Here is a 22051-nt window from a genome sequence, read left to right on the forward strand (position 1 = left end):
AACAGAGCAGGAAAAAATATACAGTGGAAAAATGACAGTCTCTTCAATAAATGGTGCTAGGAAAATTAGACAGCTATATGTAGAAGAATGAAACTCGACCATTGTCTTACACCATACACAAAGATAAATTCAAAATGCATAAAAGACCTCAACATAAGGCAGGAATCCATCAGAATTCTAGAGGAGGTCATAGGCAGTAACCTCTTCGATATCAGCCACAGGAACTTCTTTCAAGTTATGTAACCAAATACAAAGAAAACAAAAGCAAAAATGAATTTTTTGGATTTCATCAAGATCAAAATCTTCTGCACAGCACAGGGAATAGTCAACAAAACAAAGAGTCAACCCACAGAATGGAAGAAGATATTCACAAATGACAGTACAGACAAAAGGCTGATATCCAGGATCCATAAAGAACTTCTCAAACTCAACACACACACAACATCCAATCATGTAAAAAAAAAAAAAAAAATGGGCAGAAGACATGAACAGACACTTCTCCAATGAAGACATACAAATGGCTAACAAACACATGAAAAAAAAATGTTCATCATCACTAGCCATCAGGGAGATAGAAATCAAAACTACATTGAGTGCAATTGCAGGGTGTGGTGAAAAAATAATACATAGTGTTTTTCTGAAAATAAATAAATTAATTTAAAAACAAAGAAATAAAAAAAAGAAATTAAAAAAAACCACATTGAGATACCACCTTACACCACTCAGAATGGCCAATATTAACAAGATAGTAAACATGTGTTGGAGAGGAGGTGGAGAAAGGGGAACCTTTCTCCACCTTTCACTGTTGGTGGGAATGCAAGTTGGTATAGCCACTTCAGAAAACAGTGTGGAAACTCCTTAAGAATTTAAAAATAGAGCTTCTCTATGACTCTGCAATTGCACTATTGGGTATTTACCCCAAAACTACAGATGTAGTAAAACAAAGGGTCATCAGTACTCCAATATTCATAGAAGCAATGGCCACAGTCGTCAAACTGTGGAAAGAACCAAGATGCCCTTCAACAGACGAATGGATAAGGAAGATGTGGTCCATATACACTATGGAGTATTATGCCTCCATCAGAAAGGATGAATACCCAACTTTTGTAGCAACATGGACGGGATTTTCTAGGATTTCCTTAAAGCATATTAATCCCTTCATATTTCCAGGTATGACCATGTTCCAGAATGATGAAGCAGAATTTTCCATGTGTCTCAAGCAGCAAATATTGGGACAGAAAGCAAGAGGATGTACTAGGAAAAAGAAGTGTAGTTAGAGGTATCAGGATGGAGGTGTTGTCAGGATATACTGTTAGCAACTGGTTGCTGTATCAGTGGCTGGAGAAAAAAAAATAGGTCAAAGGGTATGAGACACAGTGTAAAAATTGTTCAACACACTTAGTGATTACTAATTAAAAATAATATTCTTTTGTAGATTTTCTATCACAAAATGCTATGCTTATATCAGCCTATACTAAGTAGAGAACCCAAACAATGTGACTGAATTCATTCTTTTTTTTTGAAATTTAATTTTACTTTTTCAGTGATCCAAGATTCATTTTTTATGTACCACACCCAGTGTTCCATGAATAGCGCCCTCCTTAAAACCCACCACCAGGCTCACCTAACCCCATACCACCCCCTACCCCCTCCCTTCCAGTACCCTCAGTTTGTTTCTCAGAGTCCACAGTCTTCCATGGTTTTGTCTCCTCCTCCAATTTACCCCAACTGACTTCTCCTCTCCAACTCCCAATGCCTCTGTGTTATTCCTTATGCTGTACAAGTAAGTGAAACCATATGATAATTGACTGTCTCTGCTTGATTTATTTCACTCAGCATAATCTCCTCCAGTTCCATCCATGTTGATACAAAAGTTGGGTATTCATCCTTTCTGATGGAGGTGCAATACTCCATTGTTTATATGGACCATGTCTTCTTTATCCATTCATCTGGTGAAGGGCATCTTGGCTTTTTCCATAGTTTGGTGATTGTGGCCATTGCTGCTTTGAACATTGGGTACATATGACCCTTCTTTTCACTACATCAGTATCCTTGCGGTAAATACCCAGTAGTCCAATTGCCCAGTTGTAGGGTAGCTCTACTTTTAATTTCTTAAGGAATTTCCACACTGATTTCCAAAGTGACTGCACCAACTTGTATTCCCACCAAGAGTGTAAGAGGGTTCCCTTTCTCCATATCCTCTCCAAAACTGTTCTTTCTTGTCTTATTAATTTTGGCCATTCTAACTGGTGGTACCTCAATGTGGTTTTGATTTGAATTTCCATGACAGCTAATGATGATGAACATTTTTTCATGTGTCTATTATCCATTTGCATGTTTTCTTTGGAGAAGTGTCTGTTCATGACTTTTGTCCATTTTTTGACATGATTATCTGTTTTGTGTGTGTTGAGTTTGAGGAGTTCTTTGTAGATCTTGTATATCAACTCTTGGGCATTACAGATAGCCCAGAGTTGCAGAAAATGCTCTCTACTGTGTTCCTAACCATGTATGTGTCCACAGATTTGGGAAACTTACTCATTGCGGTAACCGTGATCACAAGTCAGATCACCTATGTATTTTTTCCTTATTTCCTTATACCCATGGATGCCATGTACTCTTTTATCATTGCCCCCAAAGATGATTGTGGACCCTCTCTCCAAGAGCACTACCATCTCATTAGAAGGCTGCCTGACTCCACTATTTGCAGAGCATTTCTTTGGTGGTGTGGGGATCATCCTTCTCATCATGATGGCCTATGACTGCTATGTGGCCATCTGTAAGCCCCTGCACTACACCACCATCATGAGCTCTCACATATGCTGTCTGTTGCTTGGAGGGGCCTTGGTGGGAGGAGCTCTCCACTCAGTAATACAGCTTCTCTTCATGTATCAAATACCCTCCTGTGGTCCCAATGTCATTGATCACTTTATGTGTGATTTGTTTCCTTAGTTGAAACTGGCCTGCATGGACACCCACACGCTGTGTCCCTTAGTCATCCTTAAGAGTGGGGTAATATGTGTGACCATTTTCCTTATCCTCATCACTTCCTATGTGGTCATCCTCTGCTCCCTGAGTTCTTACAGCTCTGGAGGGTGGTGCAAAACCCTCTCCACCTGTGGCTCCCACCTCACTGTGGTCATCTTGTTCTTTATGCTATACATTTTTCTGTGTGTGCGGCCTGTGGCCACTTACCCCAAAAACAAGGTAATGGCTGTGTCCTTTATCATTGTTGCACCCATATTAAATCCATTTATCTATATCCTGAAGGATGCTGAAGTAAAAATATTTCATGAGGGAACTGGTAAAATGAGGGACCTTTGGCATCATTGGGTTACATGCTAAGGACAGATCTTCCCTACAAGGACAATGAAGTCCCACCAGTCCCATTTATTCCAAGCCATTGAGCACACAGCAGCCAAAGGCATCTTTTAAGTGTACAAATCAGGTTAAGATATTATAATCAAGTTATTTCCTACCTCTCTAGTACGTATTGTGCTCCATTCCTTTTTTAATTTTAATTAATTAATTAATTGATTAATTTGACAGGCAGAGAGGCAGGGAGAGAGGGAAAGAGAGAGAGAGGAAGAAGCAGGGTCCCTGCTGAGCAGAGAGCTGGTTGCGGGGCTCGATCCCAGGACCCTGGGATCATGACCTGAGCTGAAGGCAGAGCCTTTAACCCGCTGAACCGCCCAGGCACCCCTCCATTCCTTTTTTTATAATATGCTGGCCACTCTTTTACCTTTCCTTTTTTTTTCCCCCCCTTAACTATTTATTTATTTATTTATTTATTTATTTATTTATTTGACTTTTTTTTTTTTAATAATTCAAATCTGGTTGTCAATGATTCAGGTACTGGTTCAGTGCTTTTGTTTGTTCTTACTCTGCTTGCTGCTGGACTTCTCTTTCTCAGAGCTGCTGCTTGGCTGGCTAATCTCATTCTTTTTTCTTTCTACTTTAACCGTCTTGAGGTGAAGCTTCCACCTCTTTAAACAAGTCTCTCCTGATGTCTTTTCCTGGTCATTCCCCTTAGTTACTCTCTGCCTCTTCACTCCTGAATTCATTTTACATGTCTTCATCTTGCCTCATGTCAAAAAGAAGAAAAAGCCCGTGGCAGCATAAGTAATTTATTGTTAGTAAAAAATTTAGGATTGTAATTTTTTTCTGTTTTAATTATTAATTAAAGAACTGGAAGGATAATAATGATATTCCTAACCTTAAATATTTGTAATCTGTTTGGGAATTTTCCTAGTGTCAAAAGTAGGTCCAAAACTCCATCTTCTATTACATAGGTAAAAACTATTCTCAACATTTGTGCTGAAGTTCTTACCTGTCAGTTCAATTTCATAAATTTTTTCTCTTATTTGTTCTATGGGATCCCCAAGTTAATTCACAATATATAGCCTTACTCATTAAACATATTACTTAGGGATTCAATGCTTGAGTTCTTGACACTAACATCTGAAACAAATTTTGATCTTACTACTTTTTTTTTTTTTTTGAGATCAAGGTTTTTAAATTTATTTTATTTATTTATTTTATTAACATAGAATGTATTATTCATTTCAGGGATACAAGTCTGTGATTCATCAGTCTTACACAATTCACATCACTCACCATAGCATATACCTTCCCCAGTGTCCATCACCCAGCCAGCCCATCTCTCCCACTCCCCTCCCCTCCAGCAACCCTCAGTTGTTTCCTGAGATTAAGAGTCTCCTAAGGTTTGTCTCCCTCTCTGGCCTTGTCCTCTTCCACTTTTCCTTCCCTTGCCCCATGATCCTCTGTCTTATCTCTCAAATTCCTCTTATCATTGAGAACATTTGACAATTATCTTTCTTTAATTGACTTCTTTCACTTAGCACAAAATGATCTTACTACCTTTTTATAGGACTTGCTGTTACTAATATTAGCTTATAAATTGTATGATTATCTCTATATTAGAATTTAAAAATTCAATACTATCCATGACACAAAGGCATAGCAAAATAAAGTAAAATGCTGCCTTAGTTTGTAAAAGAATATCTGCCTAAAAAGTTATTTCAAGCATCAGATTTATGGAGAAACATTAGATGAACTTGCTTCCTATCTCACTGAGAAAAATTAAACCATCAGAAGAACATTTCCATAGCCATGACTATTAATCTACCAGCATCTGCTCAAATATATACCACCTTCCTACCTTCTCCAATAAACACACTACCTTGCTCCTATCCAAAGGCAACCAATCTCTTTATAATATAATTTCTGAGTCCCACTTCCTTATCACTTACATGAATACATCTCTTATTTAATCTATGTTTCCCTTACTAATGGATCATTTGCTTCAGCAAAGAAGCAGTCTGTCATTTCTCTTATTTTTTTTTCATTTATTTTATTTTTAAAATGAAATTTTCCCTTGATCTTATTTCCTTTATTAGCCACCATTTTCTATGATGAATTAATAATACCCTTCCACCAGAATGACAAAGTGTATCTTCATTGAAATTGATGAACTGATTCTAAAATTTGTATGCATGTGTAGCTATGTTTAAACAGCCTTGGCAATAAAACCAGTGTGAGCAACATAGAGCTAGGGGACAGGATCTTCTACATAACAGAACATACCATAAAGATCTGCATTGTCAACATTTTGCTGTAGGCCTGTTAATAAAGAACTTTAAAGAGGGAAGAAATGGCCCAGAGATTAAGCCATCTATCTTTGGAAAGGTGGTATAAATTTTGTAAATTAATAAATGATGAAGGCAGAATTTTAAATCTGAGGGAAGAATGGTTTGTTGAATTAATTCTGGGAGAGCAAATTACTATTTATCTGCCTCTACTCGATACCCCCATTTCATACATTTCTTTGTGCCTATCTCTGTCTCTGTCCTCTCTCATTTTTGATTTATAAAGTTGTTTTTTTTAAACTTCAACTAATATTTGCACAAATATTTATCAAATATTATATTGTTATATTATCTGTCTCATCCCATCTTCACACTATTATTTCAGTGTTATACCACTCATTTCCTCTAATAGAATCAAATAATTAGTGATGAAGAAAACAGAGCATGGGATAAAGTAGAAGATGCCAAGTGTGGTTGAAGTAGGGTCCAAAGTTCCAGGATTAATTGCTGGAGTCCTGCTGTTGAGTCATGTGTTTAGAAGATTATCTTCTCTAGGAATGTGGACTGGGTCAGATGGTTCTTCTGGTCAGGGAAACTCTAAAATTTCAGTTAAAAGAAAATAATGCTTGTTCCTTAGTACCACAGTTGAATAACACTTGTCCCTTAATACCACAGGTAGATAACACCTGTCCCTCAATACCACAGGTGAAGGTAATTCTGCATATTCACATTTCTGATGAATCACCTCAATTCTGCTTCTTTTTTATCAGATGTGAATAGACATAAAAACAGGTAGGATACAAGAGTAGAACAACAGTCTCCTGCATATAGACCCTCTCCAAAGGGACATCGTGAGCTAAGTCTATGTTTCCCTCAAGCTTCAATCCCAGAGCTACCTAGATTCAGAGTAAGCAGACCTGCCATCCCTTCCCTTTAAAAAAAATGGAAAAGAGAAAAATTCCTTTAATCTTTAAAAATTGTGTGCTTTAGTTTTAAAGTGATGACATATATAGCTTAAGCACCGAGGAATAAAAAAGTAGATTTTAAATTAGTCTATACATTGTTGCACATTATTCATAAAATGCGTTAATCTTTAACAAGCACCTGTTGCTACTCCACTCCCAACACATTACAGGTCCTTGTGTATTGATGTACTTCATCCCAGGACTCAGCTCTTGTATTGGTAAGCACATGGACATTTTGCCTTAATGCTGCACAGAGATATTGTATTCTATCCCAATGCACAGTTTTCTATTCTTAAATATGAAGGGAATGGAAAGTGTCTTTAAATAGAAACCCAGGAGAATTTGGAAAAAAAGAAAAAAAAAGTAGAAACTTTAATTGGTTGGAGACATAAAAGATTTGCAAATACTTGATCAAATCAAACCACAGGAAACTGTCTTGAAAAATCATACTGATGGGAAATTGCCAAACCCTGAGGAGAACTGAGAAACAATTCTACAGGGTCATGTCCTCTCAGGGATAATTCTTTAAATTGCAATTGGAAATCAAGGAGGAAACTTATGCTTCTTTACTTTTTTCCTGGAGACCATGTTGAAGATTGATAAGTAGTGGGGAGCATTCTCTACCTTGTCAGCCAGAGTTACTCTTTCTCTCCCTCTTACATGTACATGTAAGACTTGGAAACACACTTCAAGTTTAGGGTAGCCTTTGAAGGGCTTTTCTGTGCAGTATAGGAGATTGCCATCACCAGAATTTTCAAGAAACTGACAAATGGTAAGATTTATAATGCACATTTTGCATTTTCAGGGAGGATTTTAAAGTGTAATGTAGTACTTTAAAAAAATGCTGTTGTTGTTCAACTACTAAGTTTAATGCAAGCATGAGTCTATCACTTAGCTGTGTACCTTGAGCAAGCTACATAACTTTTTCGCTGTGAATCTTCATTTTTAATCTAGATTATATATGAAAAGTCTCAAAGGATTTGGAAACAAAGTAATTTATGTGGCATTCACAGGACAGCACTTGACACAATAATATGTGCTCAATAATTAGCCGCTCTTAAAATGCAAACATTTTTTAGAGGGTTAGCAGTACCCAATACAGGGGTACCTAGGGGGCTCAGTGGATTAAAGACTCTTCCTTCAGCTCAGGTCATGATTTCAGGGTCCTGGGATCAAGCCCCATATTGAGCTGTCTGCTCTGTAGGGAGCTTGCTTCCTCCTCTCTCCGCCTGTCTCTCTGCCTACTTGTGATCTCTGTCAAGTAAATAAATAAATAAAATCTTAAAAAAAAAATGAGTACCTAATGCATTACAACTAATAAAATTAGAACTTATATAGTTTTTCATCTTCAAGTTAAATCCAAATGATGATGAAATGCAGCATGTACCTATTTTGGTCCTAGTCATGTAATCTTATTTTTTTTTATTCTTTCTGATTATATTCTCATATATCATTCATCTTCTAATGCCTTCCTTATCCTGATATTTTAGGTTAAGAGGTGCATTTTTTTGAGTCTGCAAGAAATACTGAAGCATCATCAGACAAATTTAAGTGCTGTTTACTATTTGCAGAGTTATATATAATACAGAACTCTATAGTCCCACAACAAATCCCTAACAAATAGCACAGGGAAGGACATTAAGAGTTAAGGACATTAAGAGTTAAGGACATTAAGCAAGTATCTTATTGAAATCATAGAGCAGAGGTTTCTGATTTTAAATATGTCCACTTATTTTTATCTAAGTGCACTTGATGCCAGAAATAACATTACATTTCTGTCTCAGAATTTTTCAAGAATATTTAAGTGGCTGAATCTCTGCACTGCTTTGGTACTAGTTGTTGGGGTTTGTCTCTCTTAAAGTGAGATGAATCTCTAAGACAACAGAAAAAAGAATGCTCAAGCATTCCTCAGGAAGACACAGGTGAGAACAGAGAAAGCTTTTTATTTTTTTTTTTCAAATTCCAGACACAGTAAGAGTATAAAATAGTAAAAATATAAAACATTTAATGGAATCAGCAGAGCAATATTGATAAAAGAGAAAAGGAATCCAGATTGTAAGGAATAGAAGATGCTTCATTAGAACAATAAAGAATAAATTTTTTTTTATTGCTGAAGAAAATAATGATCCCAAATCAGAAATAGAATGGATTGTAGGATTTTAGGGAGAATCATTAAGAATGGAGTTTCAATCTACTCTTTTAATTTGTACTAGCTATATTTTTTAAATATTTTGAAATATAATTGCAAAATTCTACTCATAATGGTGATCTTACTATTAATTCCTCAAGTATTTTCTGTTTTTTGTTTTTGTTGTTGTTGTTGTTGTTGTTGTTTTTATTTTTGTAATGTCCTCCTCCACAGAACTAATGTGTATAAGCAAGATGTCAGAGAGAGAATTCAGGAGAGAAATCATAAAGTAAATACATAGGCTTGAAAAAATTCTCAGTGACAATATAGAATCTCTAAGGGCAAAAATGAGATCTAATTTGGCCAGACTAAAAAATGCTATGAATGGGGCGCCTGGGTGGCTCAGTGGGTTAAGCCGCTGCCTTAGGCTCAGGTCATGATCTCAGAGTCCTGGGATCGAGTCCCACATCGGGCTCCCTGCTCAGCGGAGAGCCTGCTTCCCTCTCTCTCTCTCTCTGCCTGCCTCTCCATCTACTTGTGATTTCTCTCTGTCAAATAAATAAATAAAATCTTTAAAAAAAAATGCTATGAATGAGTTGCATTCTAAACTGGATACTCTAACAGCCTGGGTAAATGAAACAGAAAAAGAATCCATGATCTAGAAGATAAGCTGAGGGAAAAGAAGGAAGTTGAGTAAAACAGAGAGAGGCATCTAGAAGCACATAAAGAAAGGGTTGGAGAGATTAATGAAGACATTAAACATTCCAATGTCAAAATTCTTGGGATTCTCATATAGTTTTTAAAATATATTTGAAAGTTGAAACAGGAATTTCTATTATTTTCAGAATGATTGATGCAAGAATTAGTTTTGTGCCAAAATGAATGGGAAGGAAATAGTGGGCAAAGCGGTGAGTGGGGAGGCAAAATTCCCCAGGTCACAGCCCAGGAGATGGTCCACAGTTCCGTTTACAGCCATGAGGGTCCTTGAACAATCTCTGGTGCACCTCCAGTGTACTGAAGAGTACAGCTATTGAAAAGGATAGATCTTTGAATCTTTGGGAAAGTTTGGGCCATGGTACATCTATTTATGAAAAGCTTATAATAGTTTAACATTTTTAGTTTAAGAAGCTATGTTATGCTATTATGTTAGTTCCACCTACACAAATTAATTATACTGAACATTTGATAAAATGATTCTCAAGCCCCCTCTCCTTTTTTCTGAACAGCTAAGTTGATGGAAAATGATGGTGCTGTGGATTCAAAGATTTTTTAGGGATGTCTGGGTGATCCATTGGTTTAATTATCTGACTGTTGCTTTCAGCTAAGGTGGTTGATCTCAGTGTCTTGAGATCATGCTCTGCCTCTGACACTGCATTCAACAGAGTCTGCTTCAGATTCTCTCTCCCTCTCCCTCTGCCCCTCCTGCTCATACTCTCTCTCTAAAATAAATAAATCATCCTAAAAATGTAAGCTTGATTTTTTAATTTTAAATTCATGCAGTTCTTTTTTATTACTAAATAATTTAAATTTTGCTTTATTCACTCACTTCCTTTTTATCTTATATTCTATTTTAAAAAAATTTTATTTTTAAATTTATTTTCAGTGTTCCACAATTCATTGTTTATGCCATTCTGTCTAGATACTTTTTGAAATCTTCACATGTTGATTTTAAGGTTATTTTAACACGACTCTATAAATGGGCAGAGTTACTATACATTTGTTGCTTTTCTCATTTTACATATTATAAAAATCCTTCACCATTTATGTCCTCACATTAATAATTAGTGTTTTACTGACAACATCAGATGCTATCAATCTGTCATGGTCTGAATTACAGAAACATCCTCCTATTGTTGACCACATTAGATATTTCTAAATTCTCATCGTTATAAATGACACAACATCATCTTCCATTATAAAAGTTATACACCCTATTTAACTTTTAGAATATTTTTGTGGTAGGATTTCCTACTATGAGGAATACAAATATGTTTATTATTCTGGAAATAATGCAAAAGCATTTTCCAAATGATTATATAAGTGAAGCAGTTTCACTGCAATTTTAGAATTAGTATATTTTTAAAAACCATGATTTAACAACCTGAGGGTTTTGAAGGGGAGGGGGGTGGGAGGTTGGGGGAGCCAGGTAGTGGGTATTAAGGAGGGCACATATTGCATGGAGCAATGGGTGTGGTGCAAAAACAATGAATACTGTTACGCTGAAAAGAAATTTAAAATAAAAAAGTTCAAAATTAAAAAAAGATTTTAAATTAAAAAAAAAAACATATTTTACCTTTTGATGGATTAAAATTTCCAGTTCACTTTGTGTGTGTAGAGACTGGGTAATCAAAATTCCAGACTGTTACCAATATGTATCTGTGAGTAACTGGGGCATTATCTTCTGATTCTGCACTCATTTGTTCTGTGTCCTTCATCAAAGGGCTTCATCCAAACATGAACAAGGGTATCAGAAGGCTTGAACCTTTACAGGTGGATGTAGAATTGAAAGGCCAAACTGCTCCACATTCTTGCAAGAAAAGGAAAGTTCTTGTTCCTTTCTGTTGACACAGCGGGAAGGACTTGGGTGTTAGATGTTAGAACTGAAGTTTCTCTATTAACAACCCAGACCTAGCATGCATTCTGAACTTTATCTTTGTATGCATGAGTTTCCTACCAGTAAAATAAGGATAAGACCTAACATAGACTCTATTCTAGGCACTAGGCCCAGAACAATTGTTTTTTTTTTTTTTTTGTATTGTTTAACTTAGTCAACATGGCAACACTCTGATATAGGTTTTTTTTTTTTCTTCTAAATTCCAGTTCTTATTTTAAAATGATGAAAAACAAACAAACAAACAAACAATTCAACACATGGATGCTTGCTCTGTGTTTGTAGGAGCTTTCCCATGTATCTTTCTTTTGTAAGGAATGAATGAACTCATCTTAAAGGCCAAGTTTATTTCAGATGTTTAAAGAAATATTTGGAGAGTAGCCATGATTTGCAAGTGCCTCTTAATATGAATGTTATTCTCCTGTTTGCAGATCATGCAAACTCCTAGCAAGGATAACATGCAAATGCCCTCTGCTCCTATTCTGTGCACATGGGTGGACATGATAACTCCAGTATCATACCCCTTTCCTTAGAATCTTTCTCAACAGTTTACTCCAGGAAGCCACTGCTAAGTGACTAGAGTTGGCAATTGAGATAAACTATTTCTCCACATGTGGATACCTCCTTTGCCCCTTATTGTAGCTCTGGCTATTTTAAAGTATTTAGTAAAAGTATTTAATAATATTTAAAAATAGTATTTTTCTCCTCCTCAATTCTTCCTGACCTCCCAATAGCAGCTTCAACAAATTTTGAATTTTGTGTTCTTAGTGATGCTAGAAATACAGAATATAATTTCTCATGTGGATGCACCAACTTCTTAATGACTACTGTATCACATTGCACTGTCTGAAACACATTTTTCTTTCTCATAATTGTAGACTCTACATGTTTCTTCTGGCAGCTTTGAGCTTTCCCTTGGAAATCATGCAAAACCAAAGCTTTGTAACTGAGTTTGTCCTTCTGGGGCTTTCACAGAATCCTAATGTTCAGAAAATAGTATTTGTTGTGTTTTTGTTTGGCTACATTGCAACTGTCGGGGGCAACTTGCTAATTGTGGTGACCATCAGAAGCAGTCCAGCACTCCTTGGCTCACCCATGTACTTCTTCTTGGCTTTCCTGTCCTTCCTGGATGCCTGCTTCTCTACTGTCATTGCCCCCAAGATGATTGTGGACTCCCTCTATGAGAGGAAAACCATCTCCTTTGGAGGTTGCATGACCCAGCTCTTTGCCGAACACTTCTTTGCTGGGGTGGAGGTGATTGTCCTCACAGCTATGGCCTATGACCGCTATGTGGCCATCTGTAAGCCCCTACACTACACAACCATCATGAACTGGAGGCTCTGTGGCATTCTGATGGGTATAGCCTGGACAGGGGGTTTTCTGCATTCAATGATACAAATTCTCTTTACTTTCCAACTTCCCTTCTGTGGCCCCAATGTCATTGATCACTTCATGTGTGATTTGTACCCATTACTGGAGCTTGCCTGCACTGACACTCACATCTTTGGCCTTTTGGTGGTTGCCAACAGTGGGTCTATCTGCATCATAATATTCTCTTTGTTGCTTGTCTCCTATGTTGTCATCTTGCTCTCTCTGAGAACCCATAGTCCTGAAGGGCAGCGGAAAGCTCTTTCCACCTGTGGATCTCATATTGCTATTGTGGTTTTGTTCTTTGTCCCTTGCATATTTGTGTATGCACGACCTCCATCTGCTTTCTCCTTTGACAAAATGGTGGCTATATTTTACACCATCCTAACTCCTTTGCTCAATCCTTTGATTTACACTTTCAGGAATAGGGAAATGAAAAATGCCATAAAGAAAGTATGGAACAGACTGATGGTGGTTTGTAGTGACAAATGAAATATTAAAGTTTAAAAAAATTGTGAAGAATAAAAGTCAAATTTTTGAGACAAAAGCTTTGTGTGTTTGGGTCTCTTTAATAGGTGCTTATATAATGAAAACAAAAATAAAAATGACCCAGTAATATGGGGCTATGAAAATATTTTCACCCTTAGATCAGTTATCAACTCTGATTTGATAATTCAGTATCTTCATAGTAAGTTAAAAGGAGTTGGAGATTATGTTTTCTTAAAATCTAAGATTCAATAAAAGATTATAAATAGAAATTTTCCTTCAGGACTCTTGCCACTCATCCCATGATTTGGTAAATTTGTAAGAAATTGAAAAAAAAATCTGAGAGATTAGAAACAGAAACATACACTATTTCAAGTGAGAAGAAGCTCATGTGTAGGATACTGATCTTTGTAATTGATGAAGACAACAGTCATGACTCAAGAATGGAAGAGATCAAGCATTATCAGAAACTGAGCAATAAGATTCCCTACATCATATGACTATGTTCTGAAAAAGAGGAACTCACACCTTGGATTTAATGATCCCACTTCCCCATTTACTCTTATTTATTTATTTTTTTAAAAATTGCTCTAGAGAAGTTATTACTTTCTGATATGCAGATATAATTTAATTTTCCTATTCTTAGTTTTTTTGTCAGCCTCCTCTCATGGACTGTAAGCTCTAGGTGAGGCAGGGAATTTTGTTTTTCCTGTTTTTGGTTCATGATATATCATGATGTATCATATCTTTTACATTAATACACTAAGGTGTCATGTTTGGCAAAGGAATGCAGTTATTACAGATATTAAATCTTGAAAATGGTAATATATTATTATTGTGTGTGTGTATATATACGTGAGTGTATGTGTGTGTGTATATATTCATATATGTGATATACATATACATATTCAAATAGAAAATAAAGCCGTTGTTCTCTATGCACTTTCTTATTCTTCACTCTCTGTCCATTCTTTCATTGTGTACAAAAACAAATCTTGCTCTCAGTAATCTGAGTTTTAATCATAAAGTATTTCTGATCACATTAATATCGTTTATTCCCTCAAATTTTCACTGTGTTAGTTGGGTTTATCTAGCCAGAATTTCTGAGTAATTCATTGGAAACCTTCCCTTGTAAGATACAACTTTAAATAAACAGAGTTTAAATCAGGGCCCTGACTGTTGCTAAATTGAAGACAAAGTTGGCTCAAACTAGGACAAACCTCAGTTGGCATTTGTTCTATTTCCACACAGTTTCCATGATGGGATGAGCATAGTCAAGTGAATTCAGGAAATCCTGGAATTGCTTTGACAGAACCTGGAATCCAGATGTCATCCAGTCTTTTGGTGTACAAGAAATTTAATGAGCGCTAAAGGTCATTTGACTCAGAAATTGAAGAAACTTCAAGAGATTGTTGACTCACCTTCTTGCCTTTGGCCACTTTAGGATCTTCTTGCAAACTACCCTCCAAAATTTTTCCACCAGAATGGAGAGCTTAATAATTCCTTCAAAAGTAAGAAGTTCATTTAGGACTTTTGGACTGGGAAATTTAATGCAGGGACTCATTCATTGTCAGTTATTGTTTTCCAGGCCAAGAAATCTTATGACATTACTGTGCACATCATATGAACATAAAAGAGATTTAGACTTGTACTTAAGTGATGTGGATTCTAAACTCAGTTCTGTTACCAATTAGCTGTGGGAACTTTGTGGGATATTTCACTTCTCTGGTTCTCATTTCCTCATGTTTAAGTATGATTAATAAAAACAAATGATTTTTCTTCTGTGCTTTCTCTAAGCCAGGGATTCATTATTTTCTATGTTAAATATTTTAAGATTTACAGAAGCATTTGATTTATTTATTTGACAGAGAGATCACAAGTAGGCAGGGAGGCAGGCAGAGAGAGAAAGGGGAAGCAGTCTCCCTGCCAAGCAGAAAGCCCGATGTGGGGCTTGATCCCAGGACCCTGAGATCATGATCTCAGCTGAAGGCAGAGGCTTAACCCTCTGAGACACCTAGGCACCCCCAGAAGCATTTTAAAGGTAGTTATTTATATTCCCATTCAACTGATGGAGAAGCTGAGTTCTAAGATCTTAAGTGACACACCAAAAACCTTCCTCAGGATTCTTCCAGTCCATTTGTGATAAAAGAGACAAGGTTTTGTGGTGTGATTTTCTCTGACATTTCTGTGAAGTTCCAGGGCTTGATGGTTGCCACTAAACCTTTCAGCAAGATGGCAAGACATTGTGCGATCTTTTGTGGGATCCTCTCACCTCCATTCCTGTCTCCCCATTCTGTCCTTCCCCTGTACCCTGCATGACTCAGCTCATCCCCATTGAAGGTGCCTAGAAGATAGTGACACACTTGGTAGTTGATATTTGGACCAAATATCCAGAGTGCTGGGTGAAAAGTAATTTTTAATGCAATCTATATCATCTTAAGTAGGTTATAACCATTCACAAGCAACTTTCTCTCTGGTAGTTGGAAGGGCATGTATCTTTTAAAAATATTTATTTATTTACACATTTATTTATTTATTCATTTATTTATTGGAGAAGGAGGAGAGAGAGAGCAAGCAGGGAGAGGAGCAGAGGGAGATGAACAAAGAAACTCTGATGAGTGCAGAACAAGACACAGGGCTGGATCTCATGACCCTGAGATGATAACCTGAACCATTATCAGGAGTCAGAGACTTAACTGACTGAGCCACTCAGGCACCCCAGGAAGGGCACATATATTAAAAAAAAAAAAAAAGAAGAAAGAAAAAAGAAAATATAGAAGACAATACACAATACATATATTCAAAAATTATTTTTCTTCTTTCTTTCTTTCTTTCTTTCTTTCTTTCTTTCTTTCTTTCTTTCTTTTTCTTTCTTTCTTTCTTCTCTCCTGTCTTCCTCTATAAATTGACTTAGGAACATAGGTAAGATTAGGAATGGGGAACTGAACAAAATATTAAAAATTAAGAAATAATGGGGGTGCCTGGGTGGCTGAGTCATTTGAATGTCTGATCTTGATTTCAGCTTAGGTCATGATCTCATGAGATTGAGCCCTGTGTGGGGCTTCACACTGGGCATGGAACCTGCTTGAGATTTTCTCTCTCCCTCTTCCCCTTTCCTCACAACGCCTGTGCACTCTTTCTCTGTAAAAAAGATGAAGGAAGGGAGGAAGGAAGGAAAGAAAGAAAGAGAAAGAAAGAAAGAAAGAAAGAAAGAAAGAAAGAAACAAACAAACAAACAAACAGACTGGAAAATGTTATTATCAGTTGACTTTTCCTAAGAGAAAATTGGAAATTAAAGAAGGTGAAAAACTTGCTTAACATCACATAGAAAATATTGGTGGGCCAGGACACATGTCAGTCTACCAGACATACTTCATCTATCTAAACCTTTAACTGATTTCAACAACTTTCATGGTTCTTGAAGAGATGGGTTTAAGCAAAGCCTATGGAGAAGAAAGCAGAGTTTTCTCTCCTGCAGTTCACAGTGAGTTGAAGCTAACTAATTGGCCCCAAAGCATGTGTTTGCCCATGTACCATCTGAACAAGTTAACTCATTAGACATCCTTTGGGACTGGGTTGGGAGTAATGGTTTTCCTGGGGTTCCTGAGGCTGGATGCCTGCTTTAGGCATTTGTAAACTTGGGTGAGAGTTGCCATAAATATGCAGTGCTGTGGAAGGAATCAGTTACCTCATGTGATTTCCAAAAGAGCAACTCTGGAAAGAGAAGTGGCTTCAGAAGAATTTATCTCTCAGAGTGCAGGGATAAAGTTCCTCCACAAAATTTTGAGGAACTGAATTAATAAATTTCTCTTTTTACATGAATGTCTCCCTGCTCCAATATAGGCCTTGTTTTTGTCTGACTTAGTGCTTCTGGGGAAGAACTGTGTGATGTAAGGCTACATGCGGAGTCCCCTTTCTGCATAAACTCTCTACATCCCATCACCTCTTATGATAAAACCAGTGAGAAACCTCAGTGAAGTATAGTTTGTATGTTTTATTCAATCTTCATATGATTCACCTTCTAAGTAAATTGAAGTTGAAGATACAAAAAAAATTTATCCTATTGGAAGTCATCTATTTCCTCATAAGCAAAGAGGTAAGTTTTTCATCAGTCTGAGATAGTTTCTTCACATTGTCTTGTCAAGACTGATCTGATGGAATCTATACTCAGAGTGTCTTCTAACAAATTATGAAGTTCCTGGACGCTATTTCCATCCATGAGGGGCCGAGATGGCCTAGGGTTCCCAAGCCTTTCCTAGCCTCAGCAGAAGCCTTTACTACCTTTCAAATAATCTGTGCATAATGCAGGGGTGGGGTAGAGCAGGAAACTTCAGCATGGCATTGTGGCCAACTTGGCAGAAGTTTCTATCTTGAGGAGTTCCCTGATTTAAAAAGTTTTAGGTCAGTGGTGATCTTTCTGAGATGGAATATAAGGTAGGAGTGCATTTTCTATACTCATAGGTTTTCAAGACCTTTTTAACCCCTTGTTTATGACCCACAACTACAACTTTTGTCTGGCTTTGGGGTGAGAGATCACGGGGTGGGTCAGGAGGAAAGAAGTTGAACTCTCCAATGAAAACTTGGGTCAAATAACCCTCTTCACCATTTTTTTGCTCACCTTCCTTCTTTTGTATGTCTTTTGTGTCTTATTCCCTAACTCTTCAATGCCTGGTGTCTGTTCACTCCCAGTCTCCTCTTTCCTGCTCTGACTGTATTCTGTATTTTCCCTGTCTTCCTCTTCACCATTATTCATTTGGGTATCTAATTTTCCATTTACCTCACCATGCAGTTTACAGAACCTGATTTTTGGAGTCAGGACCAGGAGTTAATGTATCAGTTGGTATCCTCTAATGGCTCAGGATTTGTCTTCTCTTGGAGGCAATCTACTTGATGATAGAGATTTATTGTTTCATATGCTGCAATGGCTGAATGCTAGAGAAAGAAAATGTTATCTAGTAACATCCCATTCTAGTTCTAGCCTGACTGTACTGTACTCAGTGAAACTTTCTTGATGGCAGGTGAAACTCTGCATACAGATGTCTCTGTGCATAAAGCAAGAGGCCACAACTACCTTGCAAGAAAACATGCAGGTCAAATGAAATAACAAAAGAGGAATATTGTTTAAATGATGTTTGAAGATTATAGAGCAAGAATAATATATAATCTAGAATCACCTAATTGAATTGTTATATATATATATATATATATATATATATATATATACACATTAAAATAAGAGGTAGAGGAAGAAGGCTATTGACTTGGGAAAACCAAGGGAATACTATTGATACCAATATAATTTGAATTGTAAAATTTCAACAGGTAAAACTAAAAATTAAGAATTTTACAAATAAAAAAATCATGCTCTGTTAACGTGATACCATCCAAAATCAGGGTAAGACAGTGTGGAGTATGAGGAAATGACTGAATTCACTGATAGAACTCTGAGTGGTGGTGTTGATCTCACATAATGTATACATCCATAAGTGTTACTTTCTTGTTTTAATGCCCTCAAATTTTTGCTTTTATTTCAAAATTTTGCCTTTGGCCTTCTTTATGCTTACTTAAAATAAAAGAAAATAGAACCACCTCACCTGGCTTTCATGACTGTCCATTATCTGCCCCCACATTTCTCTGTTACTTACTGTTTAATTTAATGGGACTATAAGTTTATGGTGCTCATCTCTATGTTAACCTGAAGCTATGCATGTTTCACCCTCTATATTATATGGACTATTCTCACCTAACTTCACAGTCAAGCCCTCCTTCCCTTTGGGTCCATCCCTTTTTTTAATGTTTCTTCCTCTTGTTCTCCTTCTCCTCCTCCTCCTTCTTTTTAAGATCTTATTTATTTTTTTGAGAGACAGAACGAATGGGAGAAAGGGCAGAGGGAGAAAATATCCAAACAAACTTCTGCTGAGCATGGAGCTCAACTGGGGAGCTTCATCCCAAGGTCCATGAAATCAGGAACTGAGTAAAAACCAAATGTTGGCCCTTAACTGATTGAGCCACCCAGACACCATAGGAATCTGATGTTTCAAAACAAAGTAATCATTACATATTCGTTTCTTTTCTATAGCTATCAGAGATCATTGGGACTGCCAATCAGAGCTTTTAATTATAATATCTTTAGCTTATCTTTCTACACTAATATTATTTTAGCTGGATGACAATTAAGTTTTAGTTTTGTTTACATATAGAATTTTATTAAGTAATTTTAAAATAGATATTATACTAAGGGAAAGTGAGTATAAACTTATGGACTACTTGAGTTTCAAAGAACTGTTTATATGAACCGTATCTTCTTTATCCATTCATCTGTTAAAGGGCATCTTGGCTCTTTCCATAGTTTGGTGATTGTGACCATTGCTGCTCTGAACACTGGGGTACATATGACCCTTCTTTTCACTACATCAGTATCTTTGGGGTAAATACTCTGTAGTGCAATTGCAGAGTTGTATGGTAGCTCTATTTTTAATTTCTTAAGGAATCTCCACACCGATTTCCAAAGTGTCTGTACCAACTTGCATTCCTACCAACAGTGTAAGAGGATTCCCTTTTCTCCACATCCTCTCCAACACTTGTGGTTTACTGTCTTGTTGATTTTGGCAATTCTATCTGGTGTAAAGTGGTATCTCATTATGGTTTTGATTTTAATCTCCCTGATGGCTTTTTGAAACTTCACTGAGCAGCCAGTTCATAATCAAGGGAACTTTGTACATATGGAACCAGAATTCACTTGATATTATCACAATGTGTGTAATTCTTATGTAGTTAACAATCTTATCTAGAGGTATGCTATCGCTCCTGCTTGGTTGTAAAGAAGCTGAGGACAAATTTCTGTGCCATTTACATAGATTGTGGATATGAGTATGCAGTTAGTACATACTAGTGGCTGATCTGATGTTGTTATTGATTAATTAAAGGATTGATGATTTATCAGAGTTTCTCAAAACACATAACAAAATAAATTCTGATTATTTGACATCAATATTAAAAGTTGCAAATGTATTATAAGACAGAATAAAGATAAATTACAGTAATTTCCTAAACAGAAGTAATAAAGGTAAAATTATTACCACCATGACCCTGAATCTGTGGAAGTAATTTCCTCTTAAAGCATAATCCAAACAAGATACTCAAGAGGTCAGGAATAATAGTTGCAAGAGGTCAGGAATAATAGTTGCAAACTCATGTCCAAATCAAGGAATGTGGTTTTTAAAAGGTAGTCTCCAAGTGTATATGTTTTAAAGTTATAAGGGATATTATTTTTAATATATACATCATATATGATTATATATAAATAGATATACATATATAAATATATACATTACAAATATATAATATACATTTATATTATGTATATAATGCATATTATATATTACATCCACTTAATACACATAAATTATATACTTATTAAAGTATCTGTTAGAGTGTCTAATTGTCAAATGAAGAAAAGGCTTCAAGACATTAAAGTCATCTGATCAAGATCGTAGAGCAAAGTCATTAGTTCTCAGAACTTGGCAGAGCTCACAATTACTTGAGAGCTTTGTTATTCCTGAAAATCTCAGTCCACATAAGAAGACCTTCAGCTAATGCTCATGGTTAAATCATGGACATTAACATTAAAAGAACAGAATAAAACACAAAAACAAACCAAAAAAACCCCAAGGTTTTCCAAGTGATTTCAATATATGAAGAACTGAGAGCCATAGGTTTATGTGTTGATGGAATTAGAACTATAAAAGTGCAATTCTGAATCAATTTCACCACTATTGCCAGGTCACTATTTCTCCAAATTTCTCTGCAGATGAACAATTTCTACACTCACTGTAATGATGGAGTTGAATAGCAGTGTGAATGAGTTCATTCTGTTTGGGCTAACACAGAATGTTCTAAAGGAGAAAGTTGTGTTTGTGGTCTTCTTGTTTCTATACCTTGCAACTCTGATGGCAAATTTACTGATTGTAATGACCATAAGATACAGCCGGACACTTGGGAGTCCCATGTACTTCTTCCTCTTCCACTTATCCTTTGCTGATGCCTGTTTCTCAACAACCACTGCTCCTAGGATGATAGTAGATTCTGTATCTGAGAAGAAAGTCATCTCCTACAATGAGTGCATGACCCAGATTTTTTCAGTTCACTTCTTTGGGTGTTTAGAGGTCTTAGTGCTAGTCTTCCTGTCTTTTGATCGCTATGTGGCCATTTGTAAGCCCCTGCGGTACACAACTATCATGAGCCAGCAAGTCTGTGATACAATGGTGAATCTGGCCTGGGTGGTATCTTGTATCCATTCTTCTTCACAGATTTTCTTGGCTTTGAAACTACCATTCTGTGGACCCAATGTTATTGATCATTATTTCTGTGATATGACACCGTTGCTGAAACTTGCATGCATGGACACTTACACAATCAATTTACTCATAGTTTTTAACAGCGGGGCTATCTGCATGGTAAGTTTCATAGTCCTGCTTACCTCTTATATTTTCATCTTACATTCTTTGAATAACCAGAGTGCAGAAGGAAGAAAGAAAGCCCTCTCTACTTGCACCTCCCACATTATTGTTGTCATCTTATTCTTTGTCCCATGTATATTCACATATACTCGTCCTGTAACTACATTTCCAGTGGACAAGATGGTGGCTGTGTTTTACACTATTGGGACACCCTTGCTCAACCCTCTGATTTACACTCTGAGAAATGCAGAAGTGAAAAATGCCATGAGGAAGTTATGGTGCAACAAACTCTGACTTGTAATGCGGGGAAACAAACAAACAAACCAAAAAAGAAAAAAAAAAAAAAAGAAGAAACCACCACCACAACAACAACAGCAACAAAAAACAGAGGACTCCAATGTCTAATTCTGTAACAACTTAAATAAAAT

At 36.5% G+C, this 22051-nt stretch overlaps 2 protein-coding genes and 1 pseudogene across 3 annotated transcripts in view; all 3 read left to right on the forward strand.

Annotated features, from left to right (window-relative positions):
• Positions 1–1172: 1172 nt before the first annotated feature.
• Positions 1173–11264, forward strand: LOC309840358 (olfactory receptor 4C6-like; annotated as a pseudogene). Its single transcript has 3 exons — positions 1173–1251; positions 2461–3301; positions 11140–11264. The product of its transcript is annotated as an olfactory receptor 4C6-like (transcript).
• Positions 11265–12234: 970 nt separating this feature from the next.
• Positions 12235–22051, forward strand: part of LOC309840359 (uncharacterized protein) — a gene marked incomplete at both ends in the record, with an annotated part of 29658 nt that continues 19841 nt past the window's right edge. Inside the window, 2 exons of the mRNA XM_082682413.1 lie at positions 12235–13152; positions 14609–14675. Of these exons, the coding sequence (XP_082538539.1) occupies positions 12235–13152; positions 14609–14675 (985 nt within the window). The remainder of the gene's footprint in view (positions 13153–14608; positions 14676–22051) is intronic.
• Positions 21003–21917, forward strand: LOC309872977 (olfactory receptor 4C11-like; the record flags this gene model as incomplete). Its single annotated transcript, XM_082747944.1, has 1 exon — positions 21003–21917. One exon carries the CDS (start codon positions 21003–21005, stop codon positions 21915–21917), a length of 915 nt encoding a protein of 304 aa, XP_082604070.1.

This window comes from Mustela nivalis, assembly GCF_964662115.1.
Source record: "Mustela nivalis genome assembly, chromosome: 9".
Taxonomy (NCBI): Eukaryota; Metazoa; Chordata; class Mammalia; order Carnivora; family Mustelidae; genus Mustela; species Mustela nivalis.